This window comes from Pistacia vera, unplaced genomic scaffold (assembly GCF_008641045.1).
Source record: "Pistacia vera cultivar Batoury unplaced genomic scaffold, PisVer_v2 Contig59, whole genome shotgun sequence".
Classification (NCBI taxonomy): Eukaryota; Viridiplantae; Streptophyta; class Magnoliopsida; order Sapindales; family Anacardiaceae; genus Pistacia; species Pistacia vera.
This window is the reverse complement of record NW_022196434.1, coordinates 1,357,417-1,376,108: the sequence shown is the minus strand read 5'-3', so window position 1 is coordinate 1,376,108 and position 18,692 is coordinate 1,357,417. Positions and strand designations below refer to the sequence as shown.

General features: G+C 36.1%; 3 protein-coding genes across 3 annotated transcripts; 1 reads left to right on the top strand and 2 right to left on the bottom strand.

The window, feature by feature from the left end:
* Positions 1–2: 2 nt before the first annotated feature.
* On the bottom strand, positions 3–1,609 carry LOC116109844 (DNA-directed RNA polymerases II, IV and V subunit 12). The gene is made up of 3 exons (XM_031396082.1): positions 1,471–1,609; positions 1,278–1,370; positions 3–311 (listed from the first exon to the last, which is right to left on the bottom strand). The coding sequence occupies exons 1-3, from the start codon at positions 1,508–1,510 to the stop codon at positions 289–291; spliced, it is 156 nt and encodes a 51-aa protein (XP_031251942.1). The 5' UTR covers positions 1,511–1,609; the 3' UTR covers positions 3–288.
* Positions 1,610–2,010: 401 nt separating this feature from the next.
* Positions 2,011–3,002, top strand: LOC116109776 (reticulon-like protein B14). Its single transcript, XM_031395998.1, has 5 exons — positions 2,011–2,071; positions 2,115–2,177; positions 2,394–2,599; positions 2,677–2,746; positions 2,839–3,002. Exons 1-5 carry the CDS (start codon positions 2,011–2,013, stop codon positions 3,000–3,002), a joined length of 564 nt encoding a protein of 187 aa, XP_031251858.1.
* Positions 3,003–3,458: 456 nt separating this feature from the next.
* LOC116109775 (transcription factor PHYTOCHROME INTERACTING FACTOR-LIKE 13-like) lies at positions 3,459–5,034 on the bottom strand. Its single transcript, XM_031395997.1, has 6 exons — positions 4,681–5,034; positions 4,501–4,590; positions 4,340–4,405; positions 4,195–4,254; positions 3,684–4,088; positions 3,459–3,551 (listed from the first exon to the last, which is right to left on the bottom strand). The coding sequence occupies exons 1-6, from the start codon at positions 5,032–5,034 to the stop codon at positions 3,459–3,461; spliced, it is 1,068 nt and encodes a 355-aa protein (XP_031251857.1).
* Between the last annotated feature and the right edge of the window lie 13,658 nt (positions 5,035–18,692).

Sequence of the window (18,692 nt, the reverse complement as noted above, 5' to 3'; positions counted from 1 at the left end):
AATGGAGATCACAACACAAAATTGCAGATAAACTTCTATAACTGTTGTTTCGACGAAGTTTCGGAATTACATTGTTCCATTAACACCACACATTTGCATCATGGAACACAAATGAAAGTAGTTATACTGATTCACCATTGAACCAGTGAAAGTAAGTCTTAATGCTAGTAGGAACAAGTTCGTTCAAACACTATAGACATACTACAAAACATCTGCGACTTTCAACAGGACATGGAATGCTTCAATACTTCAGGACACAAGCAATAACATGTCCACTCCATCCATCTACTAGCGTGCCTCATATTGGACAACTGCAATGAGCAACACGTTTAATGTCAAATCAATATGCAATGCAAGCAATACAAGAGGTTAAATTAGAACAAAAAGCACCACAGATGTTGCACCAAAAAATTAAGAGAGCTAGATCATTAATTACACAAGACCAACACAAACAGGAGAGACTGTGGGTTAAAATTCCAACATTCTATCCAAAGATATCCCAGTTAGTTAAAGCTTTTCTCACAGTATGAATCCACAAATTCACTCAACAAATAGAACAATTCAAAAGCCCACATGCTGTACACCAAGTACTGGAAGTTTAAACTTCAAAACCACGTAGTACACGTAAGTTACACAACGGCTTGCTTGCACTACAACAAGGCAAATACTTATATATCATAGTTCATCAACCGTATCTAAACCATATCGCAAGCCAAGCATTTGACGACAAATATATAAACTCTAAACTCTTTCAAAACATACTGAAATACTAAGTCCACAAATTCTTCCTTAATATATCCTCATCACAGAAAACATAAGCAAAGACAGCAATCTATCTCTGTCACTAGGCAGTCATCAACTAAGTTCAACTCCAGCAACTCCAGCATGCGTAGCGTCTCTCTTTAAAGCCACATAGTATAGCATCCATTAACTCATTTTACAATATAAACCGTTGCCTCAACGGACTGCATTACTTCTTATAACAATAAAAATATACAAAATGGAGAACCGGTAACCCAAAACAAAACTCAAAAATAAACAAAAGAGCATAAAAATTAGCCACTACAGAATTCCAATCTCCAAAAATGAAGAAAAAAACAGCACCCTGAAATAAAGAAGCGTAAAATCAAAACAATCAAGTTTGATACTTTAAAACCCTAATTAGGCTCAAACCTCTTAATTCTTAGTTCATCTAAACGTTATCGCAAGCACTTACAAGATACCCCCAAAAACAAAAAAACCCAAAAAAACCCAAAAATCTTAATATTAACACTTACTGCGACGGGTACGCTTCTTGTACAAGATACGATAACCGCATTCGCGGCACTGAATAACATCACCTGGCTTCAACGTGTTCTCCATTCCACAATCTACACCCAAAAAAAAGAAGAAAAATTAGTCTCCTTAGCATCAATTTTTGTTCATCAACATCGCAAAAAGTTAACTTCTTTATCAAGTTAAGTACGGTACCTCCGCAGATGTAGCTGACTGGTTCTGGCTGAGGATCCATTGCGATTGCTTTGCGAGTTTCTGAGTCAAAAGAATGACTTTTTTAGGGTTTTCAACGACTTAAACCCTGATTTATTAAGTCCAACCGGGTCAGCCCGATTTGTATTTCTTGGTTCTACGAAAATAAAATGGGTCTTTATTTTTTAAAAGATTATGTGGGACATCCGTGATCCACGTGGTATGTTTCACTGCCAGATCAGTTGCCACGTAATTTTCCATTTAAAAAATAATTTGTAAAAAAATATTCCTTATTTGCATAAAGCATGAAGATCTGCCTCCATGTCTACCAGTCCATGCATGAATGAACAAACTTTTTTATTGAATTGGCATGTGCAGCAAACCTTTGAAGCCATGCCAAAGCCATTCCTTTCTTCATATTAATTTGGTTTCTTAGCTTCAAAGCTTTGAATTAACCACAATCCTTATATACCCAGTTCATTAGACTACTTTCACCACTAAAACTGATTAATTTACAGTAACTTTCAACATAAATAATTGATCATGTCTCGTGAATCCGCCGCTCCTGGAAGATTTTTCGATATCCTCGGTGGAGGAGGAAATGGTATTCATCTTTCTATCTCTTACAAATATTTTAAACTGTTCAGTTATTGAATTAGAGATGAACAATGGGTTGTGTCCTGAGTTTCAGACAATTCTCACATGGTTGGGTAAATATTTCAGTGGCTAACATTGTATTATGGAAGAACAAGGCTTTATCAGCTGGAATCCTAATCGGGGTGACAATTATTTGGTTACTTTTGAAGTTGTGGAGTTCCATTTCATTACTCTAGTTTGTCACTTCTTAACCATCATGATGATCATCCTCTTAATCTGGTCTAAATCTTCAAGCCTAATCCAAATGTGATTTGCTTCTTGATTTCAAATCCTTACAGTTTCACCAGGCAGCCTAGAAATTCTGAATTCAGCTAACTGTGATTACTTGTTCTTCATTTTCAGAAGAACACCTCACAGAATTGATGAATTTAACTTGTCAGAATCCACCTGTGCATTTCTCTTCGGAAACCTCAGCTGGTTACTGATAAAATTCTATGATATTTCATCTGGGAATGATTTCAGGCTCTTTTTTCTGGTATAAAAAGTTTCATTTTCGAGTCAATTTGTTGATGGTTTAGTGAGATTTATAAGCACTTAATTTCTTGTCATCAGACACTGGTTTTGCTCTGGATTCTTTCTGTTATTGGGGAATATTTCAGCTCTCCGAGTCTCCTATATTTCGGTAAGACGACGAACCTTTCTTCCCTGCTCTGTTATTTTCTTTTCTGTGGAATGAGCCTAATTGGGATTGTGTTTTCGTTTCCGGAATCAAAGTCTTTCTCTGCCTGGAAACATTGCCAGCTATCTGTGTGAGGTTCCAAGGAGAGGTAGATTATCTTGCTGGTAAAAGCACTCAAGACATGAAGAAATTGTTTCAGGATTTCAATTCCAAAGTTCTTGACAGGATTCCAAGGGCACCCACCAAAGAAAAGAAATAAATACATGTAACCCTGGAAATAGCATTCCAGAATTGTACAAAATAGATACATCTCCAGGAACTTCCAAGAAATATAATTTTTTCACAGATAATTTGAGCTCTTTCAGCATTCAATTAGTGTAGTGCTTGAACTTATTCAATTAGCTAACTTTTGTGAATTGACGAATTGAAAAGACTAAAGAAGCCAAATTCAAGCTGCTGAAACTTTCTTTTTATTAATTTATTCAACAGTTAACGGGACAAATTGCTTCAGGATTGGACTCTGGTCAGGTTTAGTCCAGGTATTCCGCTTGAACAAGAATCTAGGAAAGGATGCAAATAAATTAACTTTCTGGTGTAAGAGTTGATTCCAAAATATCACTTTTCCTAGAGATAAACTCAACAAGAAGTTGAAACTAAGATACAGAAACTGGCACTTTAACTTTGTTGAACAACTGGAGCTTGTTTGGGAGTCGAATTAAGAAGCTTTAGAGACTATATTCTCAGTCATGGAAGGAGTTGTCTTCTGACTCAATGGCATCTTAGAACTTGAAACAGATGGCAGAGTTTCCTGCAGAAAAATTCAATAACTCAGAATAAATTTATAAAATCAAATTACAAGTTCAGGGCAATCATGACCTAAAACAATAGGCACCTGGTTTATCTGAAGTTATTGGTGATCAATAGCAGTGCTACGCATTGCCTGAGAACTATACTCTCTTTGGCTTGAGAAGTTGAATGGAGAAGAAAACCCTGTAAAAGGATTCGGCTGCCTGGGCGATGTTTCGACAGACGGAGGCAACGTTTCTGAATGAATAAGCGGCACTTGAACTTGAGGAAGCATAAGATTTCCGGGCGGAGACACCAGAGGGAAGCCTACAGCTGCTGCTGGTAATGAAGGATGAAGGCCAGCCGAGGGAACTGATACCATAGAAACACCTGGAGAATAACACATGCCAGCTGCCACTCCCATTCCGAACCCATTAGCCATTCTTAGTTCTTGCCTCATGGGCAAAAATTGGGAAAGTTGTGAAACTTGTGCACTTTGAACCCCACTTGGTGACATGAATGAGGCTTGTAATATAGCTCCTCTTGCAGCCGACATAATCTGATGCATTTTACCAAGAAAAGTATCAGCACAGTAGTTTCAGGAGTGTGAGTGAATGGAATAGTGTATATAAATATATATAGAGATATATGATTCTTGCTTCAACTTGAGACTTCAAGGCTTTAAGATAATTCACTGCATCATCCAACACAGAAGCTCTATCTGACTGAAATTGAGAAAAAACTTAATAAAAAATCAGAATAAATAATATGATATAAAACGAGGAATATATAGATAGAAGCAACTGTGACCTTGTTACAATTGGGTACTAATTCCTGCAAAGTTCTCAGGCTTTTGTTTATCCTGTCCCTTCTCCTCTGTTTACCAAAACATACATATTGAAAATTATTTGAAATGAAAAGATTAGAAAGAAGACACCATAAAAGTATATGAAGCTTTCCCATTCTCTTACCCTCTCAGACATATTATGAACTTCAGCTGACCGGGTTCGTTTTGGCCGATTATTTTGCTCTTTCTTCCGCTCTTCTGATGCGTCTATTACCTGCAGCCATACAATATAACTGTCAGCATAAAAATCTACCAATATTCTACCAGTCTCCAGGTGAGTCTCAGCCCAAACCAGTGAACTCACATCACTGTGCAGACACTTCTGAAGAACCATATCTTCAGGTTTCCTTGAACTAGTCTCACTTGTTTTTGCCTTATCAGGTTCACAGGAAGTCTCCAGCTTAACCCCTATGCCAACACTGCCGGTAGATGTTCCAGAACCTGAAGCATTCATGAAGGCCTCAAAAATATCAGGGAAACTATCCATTTCTGATGACACAGTTTCGATTGAACGAGAAGTTTGAAGCCAAGAACTTAGCTGAGTGATACTGTCATAGGACTCATGTAAATCAAAGCTATTTTCATTTCTAGAGGACTTCCCCACTTCAGTTTCTCCACAAGTGACACTAAAATTCCAAAGCGACTCCTGGCTGCTCATGTTTAAAGTTTAAACCCAATATCTGCACAACATACACTGAACGAAGAGGGGATTTAAAGCAATGCATTTTCAAACGGTGGAGGTCCTTATTACATATATTTGTGGCCAAGAAAAGATGGGGCAGTTTTTAAATATATAAAACAGCGGGAACCAACAGATTAACGACTTGTGCAGCGTTGGGAATTGGAGGAAAATGCAATTATTGTGTAGAGAAGATTTTTGTTTGTGTAGAGAAGATTTTCGTTTGAGTTTTTGGCGGTACTCTCTTGGAGGCATTTGGTTTGCTTCAGGTTTTTGGTATTTGGATAATGGGATACATAAGTTACCTTGTCTTTTTTATTTTTTTTATTTTTTCTGAACTGGATTTTCATGACATCCTTATTCCGGAACAAGATACCCCTATATTTTGTGTCTATTTTTGAGGGGTACATGTTTTACATTCATCAATACACGTGGACTTTGATGACTCATCTCTTCTTTCTTTTTTTATTTTCATTATATTTTCTTTTATTAACTTGTGATGATATAATATGACATAAGATATAAATGTTGACGTTTTTGCTCAGTTGAAAACTTATCAATATCATAACAATTAACAGTCTCAGTTTGACCTTATCTTACAAGAGATAATTTAAAAAAAAAAAAAATTAGTTTGACCGTTAACTTACTAAAAAAATAATTTAAACAAGTTTGAGAAAGTGTATGATACCACCAGATATCACATCAGCAATTAGGAGTGTGCAGTGATTTAGGAGAGAACTGGAACTGACAGGTAATTGAGGTTAAGGTTCCTACTCGGAACAAGCCCTCATAGAATTAGTTCTGCTTCTCAAAAATTGGAATAGGCATTGTGCGGTTCTAATTCTGGTTCCACCACTTCAGGAATAGGAACCAGAATCGAAATTGAGAATCGGGGGTTAGTTTGTGGGGTTTTGGAGGGGGATGTTGGTGGTTCAATTGGTGGCGTTAGGGGTGATTTCTAGTGTAGGGATAAACCAGAATTAGGTTGGGAAGGTGCGACAATCGCACGAAACTCAAAGGGGGTGGTGATGGCGATCGATGGGCGAGGTTGGGGGTTTTGGTGGGGGGATGCTGGTGAGTTGATTGGTTGGGTCGGAGGTAATTTCTGATGTTGCGATCAATTGAAAAAGCTTGAAACATGCGGACCAAAATAGTGGGCAATGGCCCACGATTGGTGGTGCAATCAGGTGGGGGGTGATAGGGGTTTTGTTGTGTAGGTTGAGTGGAGAGTGTTGGTGGTGTCGGAAGCAACCAACAACGCCAAAATCAAGCCGGATTGGCCTAAGACAAAGTCACTATAGGGTGTATTTGTAATTTTACATCGTATTTTGTCATTTTGGTGAATTGTAAAGGTATTTGCAATTTTTTCAAGTATCCAAAACCGGAACAGAAACCTTTATTCAGTTCCAAATCAGTTTCAAATCCGGTTCCAAATCCAAATCCTAGGAATTGGCCAATTCCGATTTCGATTCCAGTTTCATGGGTGAGCGGGTAGGTACCTAAACCTGCTCACCCCTATCAGCAACATTACGAGTTAATGCATATCTCATTAATTAATACCTAATAAATTTAACAACTTTAAAGATATATAATAAGAAAATATTTACCCTATAGCATTTTAGATATTATTTTGATGATAAACCACCGTGGTGGAAGACGAAAATTTGGGGATTCAACCCTCCTTGAAGTCTTCACAATATACTTTTAACTGTGCGACAAATATTTCTAATAACAAAGTCCAATTTTCATATATATATATATTTCGCCAAGATGGGTTTGGATTTCCTAGATCTCAAATGGTGAGTATCTCCAACTTTTGATCAATTCTCTCTTATTGTTTGATAATTTAGATTGGTGAGATATCCTCTTTGAAGTGAACAGTTTTGGTGGTGAAAAGGAAAAAAAGAAAAAAAGTAAAAGAAAGAGCTAGTTTTTAATGGAAAATAGAGCAGGAATCAGCTGAATAACGACTTGTGCCTTCGAAAATGGAGGTTACCTGTTATATAACTATGTGTAATGTTAATTAGATTTTTGTAGTATCTTTTTGCATGTTCTTTCTTGGAGGAGCCAAGGGTTTGTTCCAGTGACGGAGCTAGAATTTGTCTCAATGGTGGCAACTGAAAAAATTTGAAATATCATCATCCATGAAATTTGACTTTGTAATTCGTTAAGTTTAAGTAATAAATCTTCAAACAAAATAATTTAATTTGTATTTATTTTATGTATTTGATTGATAATAAACTAAACGAATTAAAATATAATTGATATTTAATAAGAACAAAATAAAATAAAAATGGTGATGATGCTTAAATTTAGGCTATTTTAATTAAATAAAAAAAAGGAGGTGTTAATGTTAAAACATAAAGGTATAATTAGAAAATTGGAAGATTTCCAAGGCTTCTGTTCCTGATTTTTTCAGTTTTTTGGTATTTGAATACGGGATTCAGAATTTTATCGACATGACTGGACTTCCAATTCCATTACATCCTTTCCTTAATCCTGGAAAAGATTCACATGAGATCTGTCCGTTTCTTTGGTCTACATGTTAGAATCTTAGTCAACATACGTGGACATCGACGACGACACATGTCAAATTTCTTCATGCTCTTTGGTTCAATGCTGCTTCAATATATATATATATTGTACAATGGTTACATCCGAAGGCCTTCTATGTTTAATCTGAGTCAGATGATGACCTCAAAGAACACATGAACTGTAAGAATCTTTTGGAGCAATCTTAATCTGTCATGTTCAAGACTCTAATAATTCAGTTCTGTCACTACAACGCAAGTGGTTATATTTTATTCAAGCCCGCCTGATAATTTTAAGCGTTTGAATTACAACTTATCCGCCGAATTTTCATGAAATGGATCAAGCACGTACGTCCATATACATGAATTTCAGGCTGCTGCAGTAAATTTTTGGCTCTCTCTTTAGCAGACACTTGAATTTCAAGATGTAAAAAATCACCAGTAGTAATCCGATTCTGCAGAAGTTAACCAGAGCTACCTGCCAAGTAATATATTGATACACAAATATCCTAATATCCTTTTTTCATATAAGAGGCAACGTACAGAAATGTTGATAGGGGTTGAAGAAGAAGGCTCATCTGCTTGATTAGATAGTTAACCTTGAATAGTGGTAATATATAAATCAGAAACTTTACAGAAAAGATAGAGAGATTACCTCTTTTTATTGCATTTCATTTCTTTTCTATTTGCCACACCTTTTGTCAACAAACTGGCCTTTATCATTTGTATAGTATTGGATATCATTTGTATAGTATTGGATTTACATTTGGTTCTTTCCTGTCTTCCCATTATTGGCTTTCCAAGTCATTGTACTATAGCCACAAATCCGATATTGTCCATTGTGATTCCACCACAAAATTTAGAGCACTTACCCCAAGTAGCTCTTCATGTTTCGAAGCGGCAAATCAAGTATAATGGCACCCTCCTTTAATTCTGACCTTCCAAAAACAAAGAACAAAAAAATAAAAAAAATTACAAATTAAAAATCCTTCCTAATCTACTATAAATTCTGAGTAATGTGACTAAAAGCTTCACTACCATTAAGCTCATTAGCCTCCGAGGCTCATAATAGAGTTTATATATAGAGGCCGTAGATGGTGAGAGGATGGAAAGAGATGATGATAAGAGGGGAAGGAGGAGGAAGCAGTGAAGGCTTAAGTTTAAGCAATGCAGTTCTCTTTTTCTGGGCAGTTATAGTGACTCTATCTGTCATTTCAGCTGTTATTTTCTCTTGTGCTGGTGGTGCATCCAAAGATGAAGCCTCTAATAGTCATGCTGAAACTTACAGCTCCACATGTGTAGCTGGCTGCGGTGCAGCCTGCGGCGGATAATGGATCTCATTTCTGCACTATCTTGTTCAGTCTTGACATGGAGACACCAGAATTAAATTCAACAATCTAATGCATATATTCCTTTCAATTTATTTCTGTTTCTTTCAGGTTTTGACTTCATGATACAGAATGGTACTATAGTTAATTAATTGGTAGCCTTTATACACATACTTCAAAATTCAAAGCTTAGTTTTTTCATGATTGAGGGGCCTTGAGATTAGAATTTTGATGATATGGATAAAAACTAAATGATCAACTACTTTATGATGCAAACTTTAATGAGCTTACTCTGATCAATTAACTTATATATAGCCTAAAAAAGCCTGCTTCTAACTAATAAGTAAACCTTCTAACCTTAATATTTGAAACTGTGTGAAATAGAAAAAGTATCCAAAAGCAATCTCTCCTGCATACACAGAATAAACTATCAATTATACACCAACCAATTAAGGACAGTTTTGGTGCATTGAGAATTGGAGTTGAATAAAATCTGTAGTCTTGTCTACGTTCTAATTTTCGTTGGAGTTTTGGATTCTCTGTTCGAGCCATTTGGGGTGTTCAAATTTTTGGTATTTGGATACAGGATTCTGAATTTTCTGTCCCTTTTCTACCCATATATATGAATTGGGCATTTCCATGAGTTCCTAACCCTTTTTGGAAAAGGATTCCCATGAGATTATTAATGTCCATCTGTCGATCCTTGCAGCCACACATTTGCTACATGTTGGACATTTAACAATACACGTGGACAATGATGACTCATGTCATCAAGCCCTGCAGGCCTAGCTACCTCTTTGCTTCAAGCTGAGAAGTGGGGGCTGCTATGTAACTAGCTAAGGGTAAAATAGTGTTAAAATTAATGCTAGTTATGTCGAGTCTTACTATTTTGGTTTTCGAGTCTTACATTATTCTTATTTGAGAAGATTCAATGTCTTTATTTTTATCCAAAGTATTATTAGGGGGATTTAATTGAATACTAGTAAATCCTAAATCCCAAAAAGCAACAAATAATGAATAAAGGATACAAAATAACCACACACACAAACACAAAATTTATAGGGGTTTACTCTCCGTATGAGAGCTACATTTACTTTACTGTTGCAGAATTTCACTATGAAGAAGAAGAAAAATTACAAGAATTTCTCAAGCCTCACAAATTGACTCACTCACTAAACCCTATTTGGTGGCTCTCACTCTGATTGTGGCTTTGTCTTCTATTCAATTTGTGTTTTCTAACTCTAGGGCTTAACCTCTTTTTATAGGTAATACATATGACACAATTCCTAATGGGATTCAAATCTTATATCCTAATAGGAATTATATTTTAATTCCTAATACAATTATAATCTTATTTCCAATTGTATTCCTAGAAGAAAACAATTATACTTAAACATAAATTAGGAAAACCCATGTCCTAATCCAACTCTAATTTGGATTGAATTTGGCTCCACAATCTCAACAATCTCCCACTTGGAGACTAATTCAACATGTCTTCAATTCTTCACTTTCATCAGCAGCGACATCAACTTCTCTTTCTTCAAGCGAGAAGTCCAACTGAAGTTGTACACAACTTCAGTTTCTCAAGTGTAACCACATTCGTAAACATATCAGCTGGATTTTTACTCCCTTGAATATTCTCGAGAGCTATAACTCCTTCTTTCAAAACTGATCGTATGAAATGGTAACAAACTTTTATGTGTTTTGTCCTAGCATGGTAGACTGAGTTCTTTGCCAGGTGAATTACACTTTGACTATCACAATACAAAGCGCTCTTCTCATAATTCTGACCCAATTCTTCTAGGAACCATTATAACCATATTAGCTCCTTACTAGCTTCTATCATAGCAACTGCCTCTGTAGTAGAAAGAGCAACAATCTTCTGTAACTTTGAAACCCAACTAACTGTTGTACCACCTAATGTAAAGACATAACCTATGGTACTCTTGCGGTTATCAATGTCATTGGCCAATTAGCATCCAAATAACCTTGTAACTCTAAGTCTGACTTCCTAAAGCATAATATTGAATCTGTAGTAGTTTTCAAATATTTGAGAATCCACTTCACTGCTTCCCAATGTTGCTTTCCTGGATTGCTCATATACCTACTCCTAACTCCCACTGTATGTGCTATGTCTAGCCTTGTACACACCATGACATACATAAGACTGCCAATCGCTAATGTATAGGGTACCTTGGCCATATAGTCTCGCTCATGTTCTGTTGTAGGTGACTGATATTTGGATAGTTTAAAATAACTAGCCAAAGGGGTAGTTATTGGCTTTGCTCCACCTATGTTGAACCTATTGAGTACTTTTTTCACATACTCTTCTTGTGGCAGCTTTAAGAAACTGTTGGCTCTATCTCTGGTAATCCTTATACCAAAGACTTCATTTTGCAGCTGCCAAATCCTTCATAGAAAACTCCTTTGACAATTGCCTTTTTAGCTTGTCTATTTCCTGTTTACAAGCCCCTACAATCAACATGTCATCTACATATAATAATAGGATGATATAGGAGTTACCAAGTTTCTTGAAATAACAGCAATGGTCTGCTTGGCATTTGAGGAAACCATTACTACACATAAACCCATCAAACTTCTTGTACCATTGTCTAGGTGCCCGTTTTAGCCCATATAGTCTCTTTTGAAGTTTGCACACCATTCTCTCCTTTCCTTGTACTTTAAAACCTTGTGGTTGTATATAAATTTCTTCATCTAGTTCTCCATGAAGAAATGATGTCTTTACATCTAACTGCTCAAGATGAAGGTCTTCTTTTGCCACTAACCCAAATATTGTTCTTATTGTAATCAACTTGACAACTGGAGAGAAAATTTCAGTGTAGTCAATGCCTTCTTTTTGCTGAAATCCTTTCACAACCAATCTTGCTTTATATTGTTTGCTACCATCATGTTCATCTTTCACCCGATAAACTCACTTGTTTTGCAATGCATTCTTCCCTTGTGGTAGCTCTGTCAACTGCCAGGTTTGATTTGTTAATAATAAGTTCATCTCATCCTTCATAGCTAGCTCCCACTTGATTGAGTCATCAACTTACATTGCTTCCTCGTAACACTCTAGTTCACCACCATCAGTTAGTAAAATATAGTGCAAAGAAATGGATACCTCTGTGGTGGTCTTATAGTCCTGGAAGATCTTCTAGGTTCAAACACGGGCGTTTGTGGTTCAACTTCTTGAGCTCTATTATCTTGATCTTCTTGGTCATTGTCTTGCATGCCATTCATTGGGAAGTCTTTCAAAAGGAACTACCTCTTGCTTCTTCACTTCAGTGTTTGGACTTTCTAACTTCATGTTGAGTCTATCCTTGTACATCATTTCTTTATTGAATATGACATCTCTGCTTCTGATAATCTTGCGGTTTTGGTCATCCTAGAAATGATAACCAAACTCGGCGTCACCATAACAAATGAAAAAACATTTGTTAGATTTAGCATCAAACTTGCTTCTAAGAGTAGAGTCAATGTGAACATATGCTAAACAACCAAACACTCTCAAAAAAGAATAATTTACCTTTTTACCGCTCCAAACTTCTTTTGGGATCTTGCAATTTAGTGGTACAAAGGGTCCTCTATTGAGCAAGTAGGCTACAGTATTGATTGCATCAACCCAAAACGTATGTGGTAGTCCAACATGCAATCTCATGCTTCTTGCACCTCATTTAGGGTTCTGTTCATCCTTTCGGCGACACCATTTTGTTTAAGAGTTGTAGGAATAGTCTTCTCCATCTTGATCCCATTATTGGCACAATATTCCTTGAACCCTTGATCAATATACTCTCCCTCATTATCGGATCGCAAGCACTTCACCCTTAGGTTTGTCTCATTTTCAACCATGGCTATCCACTTTTTAAAAGTATCAAAAACATTAGATTTATTTTTTAGAAAATAAACCCATACCTTTCTACTTGTGTCATCAATGAATGTCACATAGTACTTTGAGCCTCCAAGGGATGACATGGGAGTGGGTCCCCACACGTCTGTATGAACCAACTCCAACTTCTTTACCTTTGGTTCCCTTGCTACTTTGGACAAACTTACTCTTCTTTGTTTGCCAAAGATGCAACCTTCACACAAACTGTGATCAATCAACTTCAACTCTAGTAGTTTTCTCTTTGATTGAAGCTCATTCATTCCTTTCACGCTCATATGCCGAAGTCTACAATGCCACAAACTCAAGGTAACTTTAGCATCTACAACCGCAACTGAATCTCTGCAACTAGAAGTCATGTAAAGAGTTCTAGTTTTATTTCCACGAGCAACAACCATGGCTTCTTTAGTAACTTTCCATACACTACCTAGAAAGGACACACTATGCCCTTTATTGTCAAGTTGCCCAACTGATATTAGATTGCGCATTCCACATAGATCCATTTGTCATCTTCAACCAAACATCACCCATCCTGTAATATCCAAAGGTTCTCCATCTGCTAGCTACACCTTTCCATGATTTCCAGCCACATAATTTTCTAGAATTTCACAATGTGTAGTGGTATGGAATGAAGCTTCTAAATCTAAAACCCAAGAGTCAATAGAATTATTAATAGATAAAAGTAAAGCATCTTGTACCTCTTCAGTTACAGCATTAGTGGCGGCATCATTGTTGTTCACCTCTTTCTTTGGTGCTTTGCAATTCCTCTGTATGTGGCCTTTCTTGCCACAATTCCAACACTCTATTTTTTTCCCAAACCTAGACTTGCTTTTTTCGTTCCTTGATTTTGACCTTCCTCTGCCTCATTTGAATTCCTATCGTAGCCCTTGTCTCTTGTTTTAACATTCAACGCATTCGACGTTATCTTACCTGAATCTTTCTTGTGAACCTCCTCAGCAAGAATTTTATCTCTAACATTTGTGAGTTTTAATTTCGCACCACCTGTTGAATTACTAATTGCTGCTCTTATAGGCTCCTAACTATTTGGTAGGGAGGTCATAAGAATTAGGGCACGAACTTTTTCATCAAAATCAATTTTTACAGACGACAATTGATTAATGATTGTATTAAAATCATTCATATGCTTTGTCACGAAAGCACCTTCTCTCATCTTAAGATTAAATAATTTTTTCATAAGATGTACCTTGTTATTTACATAAGGCTTCTCATACATATCGAACAAGATCTTCATTAACCTTGTTGTGATTGTCTCCTTCCATGTTACTTGCCACGTTCTTGGTCAATGTTAATCAAATGACTCCTAATACTTGTCTATCAAGGAGTACCCATTCTTCATCTGACATCTTTTCGGGTTTTTCTCCTAAGAGAGGTAGATGTAATTTTCTGCCATACAGATGATCTTCAATTTGCATCTTCCAGAATGTGTAATCTGTTCTATCAAACTTGTTGATCCTAGGTGCAGATCCTTCTTCTTCTCCAACCATCGCTTTCTTCCTTGAACCTTGCTCTAATACCAGTTGTTAAGGGGATTTAATTGAATACTAGTAAATCCTAAATCCCTAAAAGCAAAAAATAATGCGAACAAAGGACACAAAATAACCACACACACAAACACAAGATTTATAGTGGCTCACTCTCAGTATGAGAGCTACGTCCATTTTGTTGCTGTGGAATTTCACTATGAAGAAGAAGAAAAATTACAAGAATCTCTCAAGCCTCACAAATTGCTCACTCACTAAACCCTATTTGGTGCTCTCACTCTGATTGTGGCTTTGCCTTCTATTCAATTTGTGTTTTCTAACTCTAGGACTTAACCCTTTTTATAAGGTAATACATGAGACATAATTCCTAATAGAACTCAAATCCCATATCCTAATAGGAATTATATTTTAATTCCTAATACAATTATAATCCTATTTCCAATTGTATTCCTAAAAGATAACAATTATACTTAAACACAAATTAGGAAAACCCATGTCCTAATCTAACTCTAATTTGGATTGAATTTGACTCCACAATCTCAACAAGTATATCGTTACGGAGTTGTTAATAAGTGTTTAAAAGATCTCTTCATATAAATATTATTAGCAGCCGGATAAGAGTTTCAGTAGCCACCTCTATTGGGGATGGTGGACATTCGAACTTGGGAAACAATGTTAAATCCCCTTTTTGCTTTTTTACTATCAAGGGAACTCGAATTTAGAAGCCCATGTTAGATACTCCTCTTGTTCTTTTACCATTAAGGAGACTCAAACTTAGAAGACTATGTTAGATCCTCATTTCCTCTTTACCATCAGACCACCAGTGATGGTTGAATTATAGTTTCATTGTTTTTTACCTCTCTCATCCTAACAGGTGCCTAGAGAAGTTTCTTTATTTGATATTTATTGTTAATCATTCTCCACAATAACAATTTATGAAGGGACAGTATATGTGCATACATCTTCGGGGCAGCACAAGAGAAGAGATCACAAGAGGAGATGAAGAAGGAGTAGTGAATGAAGGTCATAACTAGTAAGGTTTTGACTTCACAAATATAGGGCATAAATTGAAACAAAATTATATAGTTATAGAGATATATGAAGACAGTAGTTAATTAAATTTATGCGATAGTTAGAGATACAAAAAACTGAGTGTCCTTTTAATCTCTCACAACATGCATGATTTGTATTCTTCGTATTAAAATACACCAACTTCTGTTTATAACAACATTCATTAGTATCATTAATTTCCCTCACAACATGCATGATTTGTATTCTTCGTATTAAAATACACCAACTTCTGTTTATATCAACATTCATTAGTATCATTAAAAATTAAAAGGGAATGGAAATGGCAGACCAGATCTTTCTTAATTACCCTTATTTTCTTCCATATTTAGTGGTGTTTAAGTTAATACTTTAGGGCAATTGTATATTATGCTCTTTAATCATAAAATTAAGTTAGAGGGTATTAGTGATTAGCAATGTATCCCACCATCATAATCACTCGCTTAAATCTTGGGAGTCATAGTATTTGAACCTGAGACTGTACATCTTAACCACATATCCTAGCACTCGTCCTATCATTTGAGCTACCTGTGGCTTCTCTAAATCAACTTGATTAATACTGTAAATCTTGTGATGTTGGAATATTTAATTATTTTCCCAGTTATGTTGTGTACATTGAATCTGTTTCATAGATCTTTTTTACATCCTTTAATTCATCAAACACAAAAACTATCCTAATTATTATGCAAATTAATTCCTCAACAAAGCAAACCGTTCATAGTACTCATGAAGATAAGAGAATCTGTAGTCTTCTTCTCGGTCAAATTTAGAAGCCGAATACATTGGAGCCTCGCTCATATATTGAAGTTAATTACCATATACGACTGAAGTGTAACATGGAGAGCTTGATCAAACAGATGGGCAACCTTTAGAGCATAGGGTATTGATGTGAATGACTAAATGGCGTTTGCACTTGAGGGAGTACTACATGATTTTCACAGGAGCCAAAAATCGGAAACAAGCCTATATTTTCCGGAAGTGAAGGATGAAGCCTTGGTAATGGAACTTGTGTCAAGGGAATATTATTAAGAGCAGTGGAATGACACATACTGTTGGATTAGATGATGATGGACGACGTAGTGAATGGAAACAAGAGCATAAATAATAATACTTTTTAAAGAGGATTGAACTGCACAATCAATACAATAATAAATGAGAAAAGACATTGCCTTTTATAGGCTTATAGGCTACACACGTAGCCATGACTCCTACTTTTACTAAAGCACTACATAAATAGTTACTTGCACCCTACTTCTATCATCACGTCACCTAAATAGTAGCAACTAAACACTTGGACTATTTCAACTCCAACAAAAGACTTATTTGCCCTTAAAGACTTTGAATCACTCTTCAATACTCCCATTTGATTCAAATCTGCAAACACCCATGTGTAATCTGAAGTAATCATGCTTGGCCTAAGAGAGAGACTTGGTCAGAACATCTACGACCTGTTCATTTGTATCACAAGTCTTTAATGAAATCATTCCATTTGTTACCAGACTTCGAATGAAGTGATAACGGAGGTCCATATGTTTGGTTCTATTATGGAAGGCAAGATTTTTTGTCATTGCAATAGTTGCTCTGTTGCCACAAAAGAATTTTGTTGCGCTAGCTTGCTCTTGATGAAAATTAGCAAGAAGTCTTCTTAACCATACTGCTTGACAAGCTAATGAAGTTGCTGCAATGTACTCTGCCTCTAAAGTTGATAATGCTACAACTTCCTGCTTCTTTGAACTCCATGAAATTGCCCCAGAACCAAGGCTGAATAAATGACCTGAAGTACTTTTTCTGTCATCTAAACAACCTGCCCAATCACTATCAGTATAACCAATTAATTTGAAATCTTACACTTTTGAGTACCAAATTCCAAATTCAATAGTCCCTGCAACATATCTCAATATTTTTTTAGCAGCGCCAAGATGAAGCTTGGTTGGATTGTGCATAAATCTAGACACTACACCAATAGAGAAGCTAATATTTGGCCTTGTATGACACAAATAATTCAAACCACCAACAAGACTTCTAAAATATTTTGCATTAGCCATTTCAGTGCCATCATCAAGATTCAGCTTTTCATTTACATTCATTGGTGTGGCTGCCACTTTGCAATTCATCATATTAAATCTCTTTAAAAGATCCATAGCATATTTCCTTTGTGAAATAAAAATTCAATCTACATCTTGTTTCACCTCAGGACCAAGAAAATAATGCAATAGACCCAAATCTGACATCTCAAATTTCTTCATGATGCAAGATTTAAATTCAGCAACAATAGACTCACATGATCCCATATATATTATATCATCAACATAAAGACACACCACCAAAAAGTCATTTTCACCTTCTTTATTCAAATAAAGAGTTGGCTCATTGTCACTCTTTTCAAATTCATTTTCTTTGAAATAGGAGTCAATTGTTGCATATCATGCCCGTGGAGCTTGCTTCAAACCGTAAAGTGCCTTTTTCAACCTGTAGACTTTATTTTCATTGCCACCAACTATAAAACCTTCATGTTGTGAGACATAAACTTCTTCTTCCAATTCACCATTCAAAAAAGCAGACTTAACATCAAATTGATAGATAGGCCAATTAAGTTGAGCAGCCAAGGCTAGAAAGGTTCTCACCATTTCAAAGCATGCAACAGGGGAGAACATTTCTTCAAAACCAATTCCTTGCTGTTGAGAATATCCCTTCGCAACCAGCCGAGCCTTGTGCTTTTGTATACTTCCATCGACATGGTATTTGGTTCGGTATACCCATTTGAGCCTAATGACATTTTTTTCTTTAGGTAAATTCACCAAATCCCAAGTCTGATTTTTTTGAATTGCCAGTAGCTCTTCTTCCATTGCATTACACCATTATGACTTTTTCATAGCTTCCCCAAAACATATTGGATCTGAAGTAAATAGAGCAAATGTGCAGGTTTCATAAATGTCCCTCAAGGATTTGGTTTTTCTTGGAGTAGTTTCAATGGAAGAGTCAGAAGATGAATCAAAATTTGTTGGTGTTGAACCCATTGATGGATCATCATAATCTTCTGGAACTTGAATCTGCTGTCTTTTATCTTCATTCCAGGCCCAACTTGCATCTTCATTAAACACCACATCCCTACTAATAATCATCTTGCCACTGACAGGGTTATACAGTGTATATGCTTTGGATTGTGGACTACAACCAATAAAAATGCATTTTTCGGATTTTTTTTATCAAGTTTTTGAGACTGTGATTTTACCAAAGCATAAGCTATACAACCGAAAACTTTTAAATGGCTTACCCGTGGCTTTCCACCTTTCAAAGCTTCATATGGTGTTTGGTTCAAGAC

What these genes read in the sequence shown, in the direction of transcription:
- LOC116109776 (XM_031395998.1), top strand. Translation starts at nt 2,011, where the DNA reads ATGTCTCGTGAATCCGCCGCTCCTGGAAGATTTTTCGATATCCTCGGT. An exon ending in CCTCGGTGGAGGAGGAAATG is followed by an intron (nt 2,072 to 2,114) that starts GTATTCATCTTT and finishes TAAACTGTTCAG; the next exon opens with TTATTGAATTAGAGATGAAC. An exon ending in TCCGAGTCTCCTATATTTCG is followed by an intron (nt 2,747 to 2,838) that starts GTAAGACGACGA and finishes CCGGAATCAAAG; the next exon opens with TCTTTCTCTGCCTGGAAACA.
- LOC116109844 (XM_031396082.1), bottom strand. Translation starts at nt 1,510, where the DNA reads ATGGATCCTCAGCCAGAACCAGTCAGCTACATCTGCGGAG. An exon ending in AGTCAGCTACATCTGCGGAG is followed by an intron (nt 1,371 to 1,470) that starts GTACCGTACTTA and finishes TTTTGGGTGTAG; the next exon opens with ATTGTGGAATGGAGAACACG. An exon ending in CAAGAAGCGTACCCGTCGCA is followed by an intron (nt 312 to 1,277) that starts GTAAGTGTTAAT and finishes TGCTCATTGCAG; the next exon opens with TTGTCCAATATGAGGCACGC.
- LOC116109775 (XM_031395997.1), bottom strand. Translation starts at nt 5,034, where the DNA reads ATGAGCAGCCAGGAGTCGCTTTGGAATTTTAGTGTCACTTGTGGAGAA. An exon ending in AGAAGTGTCTGCACAGTGAT is followed by an intron (nt 4,591 to 4,680) that starts GTGAGTTCACTG and finishes GTATGGCTGCAG; the next exon opens with GTAATAGACGCATCAGAAGA. An exon ending in TTAAAGCCTTGAAGTCTCAA is followed by an intron (nt 4,089 to 4,194) that starts GTTGAAGCAAGA and finishes AAAATGCATCAG; the next exon opens with ATTATGTCGGCTGCAAGAGG.